The 18836-nt window shown below is 46.8% G+C and overlaps 1 protein-coding gene across 1 annotated transcript in view; it reads left to right on the top strand.

Moving 5' to 3' along the window:
- Positions 1 to 407: 407 nt before the first annotated feature.
- Positions 408 to 18836, top strand: part of GRB2 (growth factor receptor bound protein 2) — a 61706-nt gene continuing 43277 nt past the window's right edge. Inside the window, exons 1-2 of the mRNA XM_028521012.2 lie at positions 408 to 637; positions 8592 to 8805. Of these exons, the coding sequence (XP_028376813.1) occupies positions 8728 to 8805 (78 nt within the window). The 5' untranslated portion in view covers positions 408 to 637; positions 8592 to 8727. The remainder of the gene's footprint in view (positions 638 to 8591; positions 8806 to 18836) is intronic.

The following is an 18836-nucleotide window of genomic DNA, read 5'->3' as shown; positions in this document are numbered from 1 at the left end:
AATTAATGAACAAATGAGTGTTACCGTAATTCATCTAACACAGCAGAGTTTGTTTGGACCAGATTCTCAAATATTTCAAGACGTGGTCCGCTATTCGCAGTGCTTCGTGCTGGAGGGAGATTACTCCCCTCCTCATCCCCCTCCCCGATCCCCCGATTGCCTTGGTTTGGCTTGGAAGGGTAAGGGAAGTGATTCGGCTGTGCAGGAAACTTCCTCCTCCAGCGTTGCTCTAAAATTTAACCGCTCTGGCACCCACCGGGTTATGGCGACTCGGGGGCGGAGCCCTGCGGGTGCCACCTGCTGCGGGGCGGCCTGGCGCACGCGCATTGGTATCTAGACGGTCTACCTGCGGGGGCCAGTCGGAGGAGGAGCGCTTGCGCCCTGGACCTTTTCCGCCCGGGGAAGTCTCGCAGGGGCGGGGCGGGGAAGTTCTCGCGGGACCTTGAAGAGGAGCGGAAGCGAGGCGGCTGTGCTGCTTCAGCGACCGGGCGGCGGCGGCGGCGGCGGCGGCGACGAAGATTGTGGCGGTGACAGCAGCGGGAATAGGCGCTGCCTTCGGGGAGCAGCAGCGGGGTCGGCGGCCACTCGCACCGCTGTGAGGGGCCGGCCGGGAGTGGAGCGGAGCAGCTGCGCCACGGTGAGTGGGGACGGCGGCGGCGGCGGCGCTGCTGCTGCCGCCCCGGTGCCTCTTCCTTCTCCGCCCGTAGCGGGAGTCGGCCTTCAGGGACCCGGCCCAGCCCCCTGTGGGCCGCCGGGCCTGGGGGCGGGACGGCGGGGCCCGGGGCAGGAGCGGCGTCCCCGGGGCTCCGGGCTCCACGTTTCTTCTTCTGGGGCGCTTTCTTCGTGGGAACCGTGCTCTGCTGGCCCTTGGCTCCGGACAGAGCCCCGGACCCCAGGTCAAGAGGCCGGGGGGCTCCTAACTCAATTTCACGCCTTCTTCATGAGGGTTTGCGCAGAAGGAGCCCGGGAGGAGCCCGCGAGCGCGGGGCGCTCATTCTGTGAGTCAGTCTGACTTGGCCGGGAGGCAGGGGATTCGCCGTGGGCTGCAAATGGGGTGATCGATGCTCCACCGACCTGCACGGCCACCACGTCATCATCTCCCGGTGTCTGGGGGCCGAATTTCGGGAGGGGGCCCACTGACCCTATAAATAAATACCGTGAGTTACGACAGTTGCTGCCGGAGCCAGTCGAGATGCCTTTCCTTCTGTCTCCTCCCCGCCCCCCCCCCCCCCCAGTTTTGAACTTCTCTGAAAAATATTTGTCAAGAAACATCAGCAGCAGGGGCTGGAATGTTCTGAGGACAGATTGCAGTGCGAGAGGAAGGAGAAGCGCTGGTGTTGGTCGTCAGTAACGCTGTCCGTAACGCGACTGGGAGCCGCGCGAGTTGCGGCTCGGGTGGGGGGGGTGTTCCAGGCCGGCCTCGGATGCTGTGCAATTTACAGCGTGAATACGGGGCAGCCTGCAGAGCAGCCGGGGCGCGCTCGTGGTCCGCGGGCACTGTGGGCTCTCGGGAGGGCGCTGAGAAGACACACGGGAGACATGAGCCTTCGTCCCCTTTGGCTTTCTGGTCCCCTTGTCACTCTGTACTTCTCCGGCGGTTGCCTTCCCTTTCTGTCTACTTCTCCCCGTTCCGCTGCTGCGGACACTACACGCCGGCTTGTGTAATGCAAGTCATTTGCCCCCCTCCCCCACTTTTTTTTTTCTTCTAATCTACTTCCCCTTCTTCCTTCTTGTCCCCTCTCTGGCATAATTGTTCGAGGTTTCTGCTCCTTGTGCAGTGCGTTTTCTCCCTCCTTTAAAGATTCCGTGGTGTCTCCTGGGAAGGTACCCTCTTTGCTGCCTTAGCCTTTACTTTTTCAGCGTCCACCGTGTTCCTTCGGGCAGCCAGAAGGGTTGCTGGGGGGCTGTGCGGGACTTCAGTCCCCACCCCCACCCCCCGGGAACTGGGAGGCTCAGAGGGTTGAATTCACCGTAAGTGATCAGCACTGCCACTAGGTCCCGGGCGTAGCCGCTTGTCTCACTTGTGTTTCACCTGTTTTCTTCATTTTAAGATCATGCTTTTGTGCCTGCTTACGCTCTTCCTCCTGTGTCTCTTTTATATTAGTGAGGAAGATTGGGCCAATCTGGGGCTGGGGTGGCTTCTTTCTGGCTTTTAGTGGGGTGGTTACGGTAAAGAAAAGGAAAGAAAACCAACCATAGGCTTGTGTTAAAATTGAATTAACATAAGATGAAACTTTCAGGGGAATAGAGTTTATGTAGATCTTTGACCAATTAAAGCTTGCCCATTGTGGCAGTACTATTTTTTGTACCAGGCTTTAAAATTTTTAAATTTATTTTAAAATGGTAGTTGACATACAATGTCACATTAGTTGCACAGGTTCTTCACCAGGCTTTTAACAATCAGGCATCTTTTAGAGTCAGCCTTCTTTGTTATTGTTGTTGGGGCTTTTTTGACAGAAAGAGAAAAACTTTGTTTGTTCTGCTGCCCCTTCCCTTGTTCAGAATGTTCTGAATTCCAAAATAAACAAAGAATTTAGTTCTTCTAATCAGCTGTCTTTGATACTAAAAGCAGGCATTTGAGTGCTTGAGGCCGTTCACTTCCTCGGCAAGGGTATTCAGACATGAGGGACTACTAGGTTTTAAGTAGTACCGTTCGGTGGTGCTTGCGAGAGTTGTCTCAGTAGTTACTGTTACCATGTTGCTTGTTGTTGCTTGTCGTGCAGCACAGTTGTGATTGTTACCTGGAGCTGAAGAGTCATAGATTTCGGGGGAAATGCATTAGTACAGAATAGAGACCCACAGCGCTCTCCTGACAGAAATTTAATAGTTACTTGCTTAATTTGTAACCTTCTGAGGTTACCGCTGAGTGACCATTCAGAGCCTCTGGTTTTCTTTGTCAGAGTGGGCTTTTTCCAGTTATGACAAGTGAATATGCACGACTGTTGTCTTATGCAAAGATGTTCTAGTGCGTTATCTGGTACGTCAAGTTTAAAATCTGGTTAAGGCACCCTTACAGTACAGCAGTGATTCTTAGAGTGTAGCAGGCGCAAGAATTACCTGTGATCTTATTTAAAATAGGTTCTGGGCATAAGGCCCGGCAGGCACCCACAGTGAATCAGTCTCTGAATGGGGTGATTTTGGAGCTCCTGGTCCAAGGACCAGCACTCTGGTTACAGACACAGCCATAAAAGACCGAGACTGGAGTGTGTCTTTAAATTACTCAACTTACAGTTACACTTTTCTATGTTTTCAGAGTAAATATTTAAAAGCCTAATAGAATAAGTGACTGCAGAGGTGATTAGTTTTTGTGTGTAAATATTTGAGCTTTGTTAGGACTGTGATGTGGAGCGATTTAGTTTTTAAAGTTTATACTTAACAGGACTGTGAATGTGCCTCCCGGAGAGTCTGCAGGTAGATGGAAGTTCTAGACTCACTGGGAAAGCTCGCGGACTGATCTTGCAGAAGGCCCTGGTGGCGCTGCCTCACGCTTTATGCCCGAGCCTCTGCTGGGGCCTTTGCGAGTGCTGTCTCTTTTAATAATCAAAGCAGCCTTATGAGGTAGATGCTGTTGTTAGTTCCATTTTCCAGATGAGGTCACTAGGGATTAAGATTTTATTTATTTATTTTCAGAGAGAGGGGAAGTACAGGAGAAAGAAAGAGAAGCATCAGTGTGTGGTTGCCTCTTGTGCGCCCCCTACTGGGGGGGTCTGACGTGCAACCCAGGCGTGTGCCCTAGACCGGGAATCCAACCTCTGACCCTTTGGTTGGCAGGCCAGTGCTCAGCCCACTGAGTCACACCAGCCAGGGCGGGATTACGGAATACGACATATTTCTCCAGTGTTACCCACACAGTTAGTAAGTGGTGAGGTGGCAGTCGAATCCGGATCTGACTCTAGAGCATTGGTAAGATTTTGGTTTTTGTTTTTTCTAACTATAATAGTAATAAATGCTTACAGTAAAAATTGAAAATATAATTGAGGTATACAAAGTAGAAAGTAAAATATTCTGTGATCTCACTCCCAGAGATAACCACTGTGAACTTTTCAAATTTTTTCTTTAGTCACACTGATATATGTTATTTTGCTCTGTAGAAATAGCATAGACTGTCATTTTTCTTCACTTTTTTAAAATTAGTGGTATACCTTGGTACTTACATAGCTACTCCATAGATGTGCTCATGAATACTGATCAGGTATATATGCATTTTGTGCCTGGTATTTGTGTCACATTTTCAGTGAGATAAATCTGGGAAGTAGATACATTGTCAATAGATACCACAAAATTACTCTAAAAAAAGAGTGAACTGATTAATTCCCTGTTAATGTGTGGGCTCTGATGATTTTATTACTGGGTTAGACAAAAAATTCATGTAGTCTTTTCTGTAAAATAAAATACATTTTTCATTTTCACCAATAACTATCGATTTGGATATTTTGAGTATGTCGGCTATCTTCCACTATTGGCTTCTAGTGAGTAGAGGCTGGGGTGCTGCTAACCATCTTCCAATGCCTAGGACAGCCACACAGCAAAGAATTTTTTGGCCAAAATGTCAGTAGCACCAAGAAACTTCACAAACCACTTTCGACACACTTGATCAGCCACAGCACCTTCTCCATATACTGTGCCAGTCTTTTTGTGTGTGCTTCAGTTGCATTTTTACATTTCTTGAAATAGTGAAGCATAATACACCAAAAATGTTGCATCTTTTCTTTCATCTTCAGTATTAAAATGGCTACACAAAAATCACCAATTTTGATAAGTTTTCTTTTTAAATGCATGCCAATAATGACAGTTGTCACAGTACAACCTAACAGAGTTGTTTGGGATGAAGTTAAGGACAGTGAGGCACACTAGAGCCATTGTATGTAAAAAACAAAGACTTTCGGCCAACCCAGTATTGTCGTCCAGTACCAAGCACGTTGTCAGGTGTACATTAGCTGCCCAGAGTGCTACATGAATAAACACTGGACAAAGAGTCTGGGAGCTGTTTAACCCAGGGTATTGCAGACACTGGATACTGTAAATATATTTAAAACTTGCCAATTAGTGGATGAAAGAAATCCTGTGTTAATTTGCACGTTTTTTATAGCGAAGTTGAACATCTTGTATGGTTTAAATAGAGTCACATTTTACCTTATTTTCACTGAGTTAACATCAGGCTCTGTCCAAAGCACTTCGTGTATATTATCTATATTACCTGATTTAATGCTCAGTGAATCTTATAAATAGGTGATATCACCCCCATTTGACAAATGAGAAAATCTGGGCTTGTTTCAAAGGCTTGCCCCAGATTGTAGCTGGTCAGCACCAGGGGAATGACTGGAACCTGGATCATCAGCCTGCCTTCTGAGGCCGTGCAGACTTAACACTAAACTGTGCTGGCCCAGTAAGTGTCATGTCTTTTACTTCTGTGAATTTCGGGAAGGCAGTTAAATGGAAGGAAGAAAATAAAACCCTACTAATAACTTTGAGGAGATTGCATTTTAGGATATAGTAATACACACTGCTTGAAATAAACAATTCAAGCTGCACTTTCCTTTCTAAAATCCACTGCTTGGGACGGGCTGCGGAGGTGTGTCCTGGGAACAGCGGAGACAGACTCTTATTAGGCTTCAGCGTTGAGTGTGCTCCCAACCCATTGTCTTGGGAAACGAACAGCAACATCTACTCTACTGAAATCATCATACATCCCTTTCAGATTCCTCTGAGTGATTAGTGTTGCGTATGTGATAGATTCTTTTCCTGCCCATAATGACACACACCCCTTTGAATTCCTTTGGCCTGCACGCTCTCTTCCGTGGATGGCCTAATAAGCTGACGTCGTCCAGTTTTCTCCATGAGATGCTCTTTGGCACAGGCACAAAAGTATTGCTTGTTCTTGGTTTTTATTTCTATCACACTGTATTTCAAAAAGCAACAGTCACTTGAAACATGATTTTCAAGAAGAAAAACTGTTGAAGAGTGTCTTGGTTTTTGTGCTGTGGCTGTTCAGTTATACTGCAGTTGCCTGAAATCCTGAATAACAGACACAGCCCTGTTACTACGTAGTACCTTGACAGTGTTCTGGGGTTCTGTCAGATTTCCTTTTTCAAAGCGAAAGTCTTTGTTTGGTTGTTTGTTTAGACATGCTGAATTCTCCAGCTGCCCATCGTTGATAGAGTCCCAGCAGTCAGACCTGGATACCCGTTAAAATACATGGTCAGGTCTGTGGAAAATACTGAGGTGCCTGTACCAGAGACTCAGGTGCATTTGTAAGCCATCAAAAACAGGTGCTGCACACACTGGAAAGTAAGCAGAACAGGAAAAGCAGTTATTAATGCTGGGGAAAACTGAAGGATTGTACTGGAAAGGAAGGGAGGTTGGTTGTAATGCATTATTTAAATCACCAGTGAACAATATTTGATGTTGTAATGCTTCTAAACCAGAACACATGGTATTACTGGGATGGGGCAGGGGGAAATTGGCAGGGGCGGGAGTTAGGGCCTCATCTTTCAGGTGGAGGATGGGGATGACTGAAATAAAGGACCGGCAGCAGTAGCATATGATTTAGAATATTGTAAGTGAATAAAAAGAGAAAACTAAAAACAAGATTGAAGGTGACTCCATGTGGGTGTTGGGATAGGGAACTACTCTTTTCATAAACGTTTCAATGCTCTGACTTTTAAAGTTATATACGTGGATTAGTTTGAAGAAATAAACTACAGAGGGTAGAAGTAAAGGGGTTTTGAGGACACACAAAAATATAAATACTCTGAGACTAATCTTTGTATTTTTTTTTTATATTTGCTAGAACACTGTCTTTACTCTTCTCTCTTTGGGCCAGTGCCACATAGGATATCCTAGGTCTGGCCTGGCAGAGTAAACATTGGTTTGGTTTATTAGTTTACCTGCAGCAGAATGTTGGCTCTTACAATTTGATTGAAGGACTTTTTATTACCAGGTGATTTCTTTTCTCCTTGATATACTCATTTTCCTCTAAACTTTAAAATACTTATTTATTTTTAGAGAGGGGAAGGGAAGGGGAAAGCAAGGAATAGAAACGTCAATGTGTGGTTGCCTCGTACACGCTCCCCACTGGGGGCCTAACCTGGCCTGCAACCCAGGCATGTGCCCTAACTGGGAATCAAACCGGTGACCCTTGGTCTCGCAGACCCACGCTCAACCCACTGAGCCACCCCAGCCAGGGCATTTTCCTCTAATCTTAATACTCTCGGCTGGTTTATCGCTTAGTCCATTTGCAGTTACGCTTGATTAATGCTGCCCCACTTGTTAACTTTAGAACAAAAGGATAATAATCACTTGTGCCCTTCAAATGAGTTCTCAGCTAGATGGTAATTATCCAAGAACAGTGTCACTAAAAATAATCTGTCCCCATTCTGCCAGTGTTTGTGTTGTTTGCTGCTTTTATTTAGCCTCTGTGAAAACAGTGACGGGTGAAACAAGAACGGAGCTTTATTTTCCTTTCGTTCCGCAAAGGTCTGGGCTAGGCCCCATACCCAGGGCCGGGGACTCTACCCCAGCAGTGGTCGTCTGTCGTTCCCATCGTTCCCCACCACCTGGCACTCTGTGCCGGAGGTTATTACAGACTCTTCACCTGCAGGGTGCAATCGGGCTCACTGTAGTTAGTGCCCCCCCTGCCTCTGAGCGCAGCAGCTGGCCCCAGCTAACTGGGGGACACTTACGTTGGACTCTCGGCCACCGTCTCTCCCTGCACTCTATTTCCCCAGACACAGGGTCTGGCAGCTCCCATTCTGAAAAGGGGATTCCTCTTTAAGTGTCCTAGGGTTTTGGCTTTGTTCCTTAGGCTACTTAAAAAAAAATGTGGAGGCTGCTTTTGGAATACTAAACCTTGGACATCTATTTCAAGGCCCGCTGGGGACCCCAGAGTCTGGGGGATCTGCAGGGGAGAGGAGGCCCTGTGCAAGGACAGCAGAAGATCTGCCACCAAAAGGCTGAGCTAGATAGACCTTCTTCTTGGTGCCCTGTGCTCCAGGGGTCAATTGAATGAAAAAGAAGATCCTGTGTTCACGTTCTCCTGCTTTCCTGGGAGCACACCGAGGCTCTTGGTTTCTGGGAATTAGAAGCAGCTCAGGACCAAAGCAGGCATTGCTTGCTTTTGGCTGTGGGTCGGGGACCCAGCATTTTTGGGAAAGCAGAAAGCTTGGCAGGGGAAAAGGAGAGAGATGGGCCCATTTAACTGAGAAAAGCGGGGGCCGTCCCCAGGGGGAGGCGGCCTTTCAGCGGACAGCATTTGGTGCCCGGAGAAGAGAGAGTGAGGGGTGAGGGAGGAAAGGCGGAGACCCAACGGACTCCAGCCGGTTCCTGCAGACCTCGCACACCCAGCGGGAAGGAAGAGGAAGTGTGCTCTGGAATAGCGTGAGCAGCTGCCACCATTGGCCGGCGGGCCTGTCAGTTGCCTGAGCCTGAGGCAGAAAAGAGGAAGGAGATCGGGGCTCTTGCCTGGAAGGGAGGGAGGAGGGCTGAGCCAGCCGAGCCAGGGGGCGTGGGGGCTGGGACTACTGGCCGATTGGCAGGGCGGGGCTGCCTTCGATCCTGGCCACTTCTCTCAACCATCCCTCTCCTGATTCAAGGTGGCATTGTGTGACCCGGAGTGCCGGAGCCGGTCCCAGAAGAGAGGCAAGGCTGAGCCCAGGGCGCGGGGTTGCTTCAGCAGGGAAGACTCCCTTCCCCCTGCTTCGGGCTGCTGAGCTCCGAGCAGTGCTCAGAATGGAAGCCATCGCCAAATATGACTTCAAAGCCACTGCAGACGACGAGCTGAGCTTCAAAAGGGGGGACATCCTCAAGGTAAGCGTTGGTGCCAAGCAAATGCCGGGCGGCCTCTCCTCGCACTCACCTACCCTTTGCCCGGATAACACACAAAGAAGCCACGCTCCTTTCCTCGTCGCCCACTTTCCACGGTCGCCGTCGTGTGCAATCTGGACAGCGGAGGTGGACGCTGGGTGGAATATTAACGATGACTTAAGAGGATGGTGTGTGATGTATGGTCTTTAATTGCCTTTGTGTGAATGCCGCGAGTGTTTCTTTTTGCTTGTTGATGTGGGGACTGTTTCAGGTAAAGGCAAAGCAATGTGACTGTAGTAAGGATGCGTGTGTGAGAGTAGGCTGCTTTACCTTGGAGAGTTTTATTAAAAAATTAGAGGATCTTTTGAAAGACCTAAACTTGAAGTGTTTATGTAAAGGCACTCAATTAGTCTTATTTTAATAGTCAAAAGTTGTTTTTGCATTCTGGACCATGATCCCAGTCGGTTGGAAATTAATTTCTCCTGGTTTAGAGAGGTAGTTAGAAATACATGCTAAAACTCATTAAAGAAGTCACTGTATTTTTATTCTTTTTGAAAAAACTAATGGAGTTCTAAATAATATGGTTCCGTTTGCTGTCGTACAAGTCAGATTTTTATTTTCTTAGAAGAAACCTGAGGAGCAATTACCCCATATTAAACCCTAATTGCACAGAAGAACCCTGCTGACAGTTCAGAAAAAAATAAGCTGCTTTCCAGTTTGCAGCCCATTTGGAGCCCCACTATTTACATGAATATTCACTTTCCGCCTAGCACGTGTTAATTATGTTGTTTACCCCATTGACTGGAGCAGTTTGCCCTTTAGGATATGTAATTTATTTTTTACAAGGGTGGGTGTTCTTGAGTAGTGTCAACTCTAAATGAGGAAAACTTGAACTTTAGTGTTTGCATTTTCACCGTGTTCCAAGTTTTAACATTTCTCCGAGCCTTAGTCAAATTGCTGGAATTTGCCACTGTTTGTTGACTATCCCTGAATGAAATTATTAGAATTTTACAGAGGAAGAAAGTGGAAATTTAGAAATAGGGTCCTTTTTATTATTTTCACTTTTTACAAGGTTTTACTTATTTATTTTTAGAGAGGGGAAGGGAGGGAGGGAGAGAGGGAGAGAAAAAACCAGTGTAAGAAACGTCAGTGGGTTGCCTCTTGCGTGTGCCCCAGCTGGGCCGAGCCCACAGTCCCGAGCTTGTGCCCTCACAGGGAATCCGAGGGAGACCTTTTGCTTTGCAAGATGACGCCCAGCTGAGCCACATCAGTCAGGGCTGGTCTTTTTTAAAAGGACTAGGTTTGCCCTGGTTGGGTAGCTCAGTTGGTTGGAGCATCATCTGGATATGACAAGGCTGCAGATCCGATCATCAGTCTGGGCACATGTAGGGGTCAACCAGTGAATGCACAAATAAGTGGAATAACAGAATTCAGTTTCTGTCTGTCTGTCTCTGTCTCACTACCCCACCTTCACTCTCTCTTCAAAAAAAACAACAACAACACACTTTTCTTTTTAAGTTATGAAGACCTATGGGGAGTTACTGTTTTCCTGCCATTTCCAGAGGCATAGAGTTCTCTGAAGTTACTGCGCAGTAGTTCGATGCTAGGTGTGTGGATTTTACTTCACAGAAGGTGATATTGAAGAACCCTTTAAGGAGAAGGAAGCTGCGTTCTATTCAAAGCTGTTAATGTGATGCTAAGCTTTTCGAGGGTATTCTCACAGTCAGCACTAAAGTGCCAGAAAGCACACAGAACCAGCTGTAGGCTATAGAGTGACAAGTCTTCTGGTTCTGTTTTACTAGAGAGCAAATGTAACGTAGCCTGCTAAATGACTCTGTATCATTAGTGCCCAGAGGGGGTAGTTTGATGTTTTCATAGGTGATCACTGTTTTCAGCAGATAACCCACTATGATATCATAGGATCGGCTGCTTGAATACCCACATTTGTAGCCTGTCCAAAAACCCTTTGGGTCCAGCTTTTTTTGTTTTCTGGTGGGGGGTTTTGTTTGTTTGTTTAAGTACAAACTGATTTCTCTATTAAACTTACCCTGAAAACTTGAACAAAGCCTGGTGGTTCCTGTTTTTCTCTAAGTTTATCCTGTTGCATATTTAGCACTAAAGTAACAAGGTAGAACAAAAACGAGGAATTTGAGGACTATTTTTAAACAATTTTTAGACAAGAACTTTCTCTGTTTACTATCAACTGAAAGTTGTTCCTACACCATGAACATTTTATAAGTTCTCCAACCTAAATTGGTAACCTCTTGAACAAGTGTGAAAACTCTTCCCCACCCTATAATTAGAGAAGTTGATACTGTTTAGCATTATTCCCCCAGAAGTTTTCATGATGGGAGAGAAAGAGAATCCCATTTAATTTCAGATGTTCTTTGAAGAGAGAAAAATATGTATGTTTGGTTCTCTCCAATTTGGTAGATAACTGGCACATGAAGTCACAGTGCCATTATTGCCTTTGAATGGTGGCCATTAGCTGCTTGTTAGTAATCTTGTGGCTTTGCTCCAGGAAAAAAAAAAAGTGATGATACAGTAGTTGCCCTTTGTCTCATAATTCTGTGAAGCAGCTGAGTAAAGGGGAGGGCCGTGAGGGACATCGCCTTGTGTTAAGTGCTGTTAAAAAGAAAAAGGCAGTGCTTTTCTTCATTTGATTATTCAAGGAACGACTAAAGAGGAACTGGCTTCATTTGAGTGGCTTTGACTTGATAAGCTTTTTAATTTTTTAAAGTTTATTTATTTTTAGGGGAAGGGAGGGAGAAAGCGAGGGAGAGAAACAGCTATATGTGAGGGAGACACTGATAGGTTGCCTCTCACACTCCCACATGGGGACCTGGCCTGCAACCCAGGCGTGTGCCCTGACTGGGAGTTGAACCAGTGACTTTTCACTTCGCAGGCCGGCGCTCAGTCCGCTGAGCCACACCAGCCAGGGCTGATTTGGTAACTCTTTAGGGCCTTAGCTGTGAGCCAGAACATGTTTGGGACTGGCTGGAATAGCATTGACCAGTTCAAACTTGATTAAAATGGGGATATAGTTGCCCTTTCTTGATAAAGGGGGCGCGGACATGTTGGTGTGAATACATGTTGGTGTTGACTGTAATGAAATGGAAGGGGCTTTGCTGTCTGCCCCTCGGACTGGAGTTCTGGAGGGTCACCTCCTCTCTCTGCCACGGGGCACCGGTGGGCTAACTGCTGGTCAGTGTGAGTGCTGCCCGGAGAGAGAAAGAAAAACGAAGACATTTTACTGGAAGCCTAAAATAGAATTGAATGCTTCAATGTATCTGCCTTTGTTACTTTCCCTCCTATAAAAGCCTGTGTTTTTATTCGGGAGGGCACTGGGGCATAGAAATGGGAGCGGTCGCTCTTATGTTGCAGGTTTCAGGCCGCGCCGAACCTGTTTCCCCACCATTGCGGGGCAGGCTTGAGATGGTCCCAGGAGTTCTCCACCGACAGGGCCCCAGTGCTGGAGCACAGAAACGTCCAAGCTCACCTACAGGTTGCATCTGTCACTGAGGGGCTTAGCTGCACGGACTCCAGGCAGTGCCATGTGGGGATTAAGGGTTGTGTGGAGCGCTCCGGCACGTGCTCATTCCGTCCTAGAGCCGGCTGCTCGTTCTCCGAGGGCAGGCCTTTGACTCTGGAGGAGAGCCAGCTGTGGGCCGTGGAGGTGTCTTCCACTCGGCCTGGCGCCGGCTGCCTGTGCCCGCTGCACCGTCTGCTTTAGACGGAGGCCTTGGGTTCGCACTCGGAGTTTTGAAGTCTTCTGTCTCGGTGCTGCTGACCTCGTTTCGCTGTCACATTCGCCAAGCGTCTCCTTGAGCCAGCTTGCCCTGGGATAAGTTGCTTTGAGAGCTGGGGGAGAAGAAGATGCACTTTCTCCCTTCAGGTATTCTAAAATCAGAGAAGAGAAGTGAGATTAGTATCTGAAGTAGTACACGGTGTATGTAAATTAGGGTTTTTAGAACAGGAAAAGACCTTTCTTAAAAAAATTTTTGAATTTATTTTTAGAGAGAGAGAAAGGGAGGGAGGAAGAGAGGGAGAGAAACATCAACATGTAGTTGCCTCTCACACGTCCCCTGCTGGGGACCTGGCCCGCAACCCAGGCACGTGCCCTGACTGGGGATCAAACTGGTGGCATTTTGGTTCACAGGCCGGCGCTCAATCCACCGAGCTATACCAGCCAGGGCAGGAAAAGACCTTTTAAAATTTATTAATTTAGACATTATTTTACAGATGAGGAAACGGTGGCCCATAGAGGTTAAATGACCTGTGCAAGGTCACAAACTCAGTACTTAGTAGCGAGCCAGTATTGAATGGGGTGCTGGCGTTGTGTTACACCCCGTAACTGCCATGGTGACTGGGAAGGGAAGAGACTGGTAAGAGCTGAAGTCAGAGCAAGCTGTGAGGGAGAAGCGTCCCTTGAACTCAGACCTCGTGAGGGAAGAGGTCGGGGCTCGTGTCTGCGAGGGGAATGCTAGCGTGAGGGTGTGTTATACACAGACTGGGAGCGGCGCAGCGGAAAATGAGGAGTTGAGCGTCGGAGCCGTGTAAGAAAAACTCAGTAAGAGCTGGATCCCGTCCTTGAGAAGCCTCTGAAGGTTTCTGGCCGGTGAGAGCGGTTCCGTGTGTAAATGTGTTGTGGGGAGGTGAGCCTGGGGTCCCGGCCCGCAGGGTTGCAGTGATCAGGCAGCGGGATCGCGGCGGGCCTGTGTGGGTGTCGGGGGCTAGGGACGAAGGACCGGGCGGTTTGAGGAGGACCGAACGGAAGCACGGTGGGGTGGGGCTTCTGCCCGTCCGCGGGGGGGCGTTTGAGTAAGTCTCCTGTGTGAGTGAGAAAAAGACGCCCATCGAGGGTGCTTCTGAGAGCTAGGGTTTGACTGGCTACAGCTGCATGCTGTTGGGGCATGAATCCGTTTCAGGTGTTTAAATTACCAAGCCTAAAAAGATTAAGAGGTTGGGGTGGTTTCTGTTTCTTCATCGTTTTAAAGTGCTAATAGCAGTATGCATTTCTTTGCCTGTTGATAAGAATTCTTATCAATCGTGGTGACTAAACCCGGAATATTGCATTTACTCTTCCGAGAACGAGGGCTGTTTGAGTGCCCTTACAGCAGGCGGTTGGTTTGCCTTCCGTTGCATTCATTTACCCCCTGTCATCCGGAGGGTTTCCAAGTAGGTACTGAGGGTAACTGAAGTTGAAGTTCCTATACGACTCCTTTTGGGAGGCTGGCTTTGGGAGGCTGGCTTGAAGACAAGTCCTTCCTGTTTGGAGAAAGAAGTTAGTAAGGAAATGAAATGCTCCTTTAGGGGCTTTCAAGGGTCGCCTCTGTGAGCCGCGATAGTTGCAGCCCTCACTGAACAGCTGCCGTTGGCGGCGCATCTACTGCCTGCCGTATTTCTGACTGGGCACTGAGAGGCTGGCATTATTAGTCCCATCTTGTGGCTGTAGAAGTGCCCCTCTGAACTGTCAAGATAAGGAACTGGAACTGTAAGGGCCCACAGTCCTGCTTTTTGCTCACCTGCCAGGTACGGGCAACGGCTCTTTACTGAGTGACTTACCGGACACCCTATCTAGAGTAAGTGGACTTCAGTGAGGAAAGAAATGGGTGGGGGGGGGGGGGGGCGAGGTCATTATGCCTGTCAGCTTAGCAAAAGTGATAAAGATCGACCCCACCCTTGCTTGGCTAGGGTGTGGAGAAATGGGTATTGTTGCCTCCTGCCAGTGGAGATTTGTTCCAATAAAATGTTTCTGAACAGTGGCTTGGTAATGAGTACCACAACGTAAAGTGACCCAGCAATTCCACTTTTAAGATCTCCAAAAAATATTCTCAAGTTTTCGGGGAGAAAAAAAAGGTAGACACAAGGATGTTTATTTCAACAGATGTGTGTGCCACCTAGAAAAGAAAATTTTTCTATTGAATTAGAAAATACAATCATAAGATATAGTTCAGAGTTGTTAAAATGTGTAAAAAGGACATCTTCTAATCAATGGAATAACTGGGGGGGAAAAACCCTAAATAGCCAATCAGTAGAGGGCCCTATAAACAGGTAACAAGTGGTATTTTAAAATGTAATACTGTAAAGTGTCAATGTTGGTGTATTCAGTAAATCTATATCAACACAGAATAAAACCTACACTTGCATAGAGAAGTGTTAAATGGACCCTCTTTTAAAAAGTAACTATGTAACTAATGTATTGAGTACTTAGTATGTCCTTGCACTAAGCCAGGTATTTTACCTGCATTCCCTTTTAGTCCTTGCAGTAATCCTGTAATGACAGGTGTTGTGATCCTCATTTTACTGATCAGGGACCTGCGGCTTAGGTTAAGTAAATTGCCCAGGTTCACACGTTGGGATTCAGATCCAGGCCACTTGTGAGTCCAGATTCCATGTTCTTAACTGTTCCCGCCCAGGGCCTTGTCACGCCCAGGTGAGGTTAAACTAGAGAGAGAGCCCCTTTCGAGAAAATTGCTGTCTAGTTCTGTGTGCTTATTAATTGTATAGACTTTTTTCTCAGTGGTCCCCTAAAAGATAAGTTACCTCCAGGACGCTGGATTTCAGGTTTTTAAATATTTTTTGGTACTCTTTTATATTGCGTTAATTTATCAGTTTTATTAAAACAATAGTTATATTCAAATAATAAGTGGTGAACATTTTGCACCTATTTTACCCTGGTGGATATTCCAGGAAGTTCAAGTGCTCCGGTCAGGGGTTGGTTGGTTTGTTTTTTCAACGGCTGCGGTTTAACCTGGTTTTAAATCTTTAGGCTAAAGTTCACTGTGCTGTGCTCAGGGTCATAAAACTTACAGATGTTTTAAAAAATTACTCAAGCCCTGGCTGGTGCGGCTTAGTTGGCTGGGCATTGTCCTGCGAAGACAGGGGTCACCAGTTTGATTCCCGGTTAAGGCACGTGCCTGGGTTGTGGATTGAGTCCCTGAGTGACTCAAAGTGACCTTTTTAGGAAAATCTTGGTCCTTTTGGCAGATACTTCCTCAGTTGCTCCTTCTTGTGGATGTGGAATGAGAGACATCTGTAGTGTTGCAAAGAACACGTGCTTCAGGCCAGACCCACCTTCTTTGAATCCCAGCTCTGCCACTGGCCGCCGCGGCGTAGTGATCTCGGGCAGCTTGCTTTGCTGCGGTTCTCCCGTCTGAGAGAGGGGCAAACAGGCCCTGCCTTCTAGAGTCACAGTTAGGATTTAAAAAACGAATAGATCCTCGTGTGCTTAATTAAAGCTGCGACTAGCAGACAGCAGACAGTAGTGCCAGCTGCCATTAGCTTTTTATTACTGTCGTTCAAGTGCACAACTTTGATAAGAGGATGTCAGGCCAACCCTCGGCTCAGGTAACTTCTCAGTCACATGACCGTGCCCATAACACCAGCCAGGCGCTTGTCCTGATACAGCCTCCAGCTCCGAACCGCGCAAACCTTTCCGGGAGCCCTGCCGAGAGCGCTGTGCCGACGGGGGCTCGGGCGCGGGAGACAAGTAGTTCTGCCGCTCTGAAGCCTGTGGTCTCTCGGAGTTAAACCTGCAAACAGAGAGACCGGTACCCGCCCGGGGTTTTACCGGAGGCCTCTCTCTCCTAGACTCCTTTAGCTGAATGGAACTTTGGGATTATGCTGTTGGCTAAATGAAGGGACGTCAGAAGAAACAGCCTTGGGAAAACTCACTCTATTTATTGTAAGGATATTGAGCCTGTTGGATAAGTGTCCTCCGTGAGGACCCGTGGGAGAACATTCTCTCTGGTCTCAGTACCAAGAATAGGCATATTTTCCCCAAGACAGCTTTTCAAATCTCAAGGTTGCCAAAAATAATGCTTTACTGTGTTTCTTCTTTACCTTGGGGGACAGCTTAGAGCCTACTTCGGTCTCACTTCTAGCAGTAGTTCTTGTATTTTCTGCCTAATATATTTTTTATCAAAACAGATACTAATATTCACAGTAAAACATTGAAAGTTTTTCCTCACCTTAACAATGGCTTCAATTTTTAACTAATTTTTAAAAAGATCTTATCTGTTTATTCTTAGAGAAAGAGAAGGAGAGAAACATCCGTGTGTGGTTGTCTCCCATGTGCCCCCAACAGGGACCTGGCCCGCAACCCAGGTCTGTGTCTAGAGTGGGAATCGAACCACTGACACTTTGGTTCACAATCCACTGAGCCACACCAGCCAGGGCCAACTAATGTTTTATTCCCCATTTTAATAGCGGAGTTTTAAGATCTAGGTTTAGCAAAATGGCAGAAGCTTTTTGTAATGTTTTGCTTTTGAAAAATATAAAAGGCATCACTTTAGTATAAAGTGAGAGGAAATGCACTTAGGACAATTATAATGCTAGCCCTCGCAGAGAACAAGGAAAGAGTATTTTCAGTTAGAATATTGACCATTCATTGCATGTCTTTTTTGTGTCATTTCATAGATCTTTATGTTCATCAATATGTATGGTTTGAAATGGATTACTAAGGTAGAAAGAGTATTTACAGCATTTCATTAGCAGTGTTTCCATTTTACCTTAACATTTAAAATTACTTCAACGTACATTGATAGAAAAAAATAGGAAACTCAGAATCTGAATAAACCTTTTGCTCCAGCATTCATGCTATTTCACATCTTGTCTAGTCTTTATCATTATACCCACATTTTTATAATGATGTAAATATATTGGACTTAAAAGACAACATATAGCCCTGGCTGGTGTGGCTTAGTGGATTGAGTGCTGGCCTGCAAACCAAAGGGTCGCTGGTTTGATTCCCGGTTGGAGCACATGCCTGGGTTGTGGGCCAGGTCCCTAGTTGGGGGTGCACAAGAGGCAACCACATATTGATGTTTCTCTCCCCCTCTTTCTCCATCCTTTCCCTTCTCTTTAAAAATAAATAAAATATTTAAAAAATAATAATACAACATGTTACCATTTTGCCTATTAGTTTTACTAATTTTTTTTGTTACCTTTCCAATCAAAAAACACAGTGAACATGGTCTTGATCTTGCTGTGACTTTGCTGCACCTTCTTTGGGCATGGAGAACCAGGCAACTTCCATTGGGACGACTGGGCCTTTGTTTCTGGATCAGAGCTGTAGACCCATATTCATGTCCAGTTATGACCTTCTTGAGGAAATCAGGTTCGTTGGTAGCAGTTTGAATTAAGTCACTGCAGCACGATGTTCGTTCTGCTCTGGTAGTAGAAGCCACGGAACACGTTTTGCCACGACATGTTTCATGCCAAGTCCTGCGTCAGAATCTCGGACGCAGCAGTTTTTGGAATCCCCAGATCGGCTTCCAGTTCTCGCAGTGTCAGTTGCCAATCATTGTGTTTGCAGCCTGTACACGTTCCACATTCTCTGGTGTCCTGCTTGTTGCAGGTCTTCCAGAATGTGGATCACTTTCAACGGATTCTAGACTCTCTTTGAAGTGTTTGTGCCCCACTTTCCTGTGCTCTGCACTGGTTGCCTCATCCTCCAAAGCCTTCTGAGTCATCCGAGTAGTTTCCACAGAGGGATGTTCAAACTTAATGCAAAATCTGATGCAGATTTGTTGCTTCGCGTGCTCAGTCATTTTGAATGTGAAGGCCACACAGTACACACGCTCACTCAACAGCATTTACCGCCCCCCCTGACTAGTACAGTGAAGTCGTCATTGTTCACGCATGTGCTTTCTAGTCCATTCTCTTTGGCTGCCAGGTTACGTCAATGTTGGGCAGACTGTTCTCTTACCTTAGCGATGGCTGGACTTTTTCCAGGTGGATCTTGTGTTAGTTTTGTAATCGGAAAAGTGGTAACAACACAGAAACAGTACAGTAGTTTCCCGGATGCCAGTTTATAAGTTAGACATTGTAGGGCCTATTTTGCTTTCATACAAAGAAAAAAACTATATAGTTTCATGGAGCAAATTTGTTTCCTGTGGAGACTCTTGTCGGTGCATGAGGCTCCAGCATACTCCACGTCACCCAGGGCTGTTCCTCAGGCTTTAAGGAGCGCGTGCAGTGTGTGACAGCCAACTGAGCCACGCTCCAGCTTCTTCCCTGGGGACAGACAG

Source organism: Phyllostomus discolor, chromosome 8, assembly GCF_004126475.2.
Source record: "Phyllostomus discolor isolate MPI-MPIP mPhyDis1 chromosome 8, mPhyDis1.pri.v3, whole genome shotgun sequence".
In the NCBI taxonomy this organism is placed as follows: domain Eukaryota; kingdom Metazoa; phylum Chordata; class Mammalia; order Chiroptera; family Phyllostomidae; genus Phyllostomus; species Phyllostomus discolor.
This window is presented reverse-complemented; position numbering and strand designations above follow the sequence as displayed.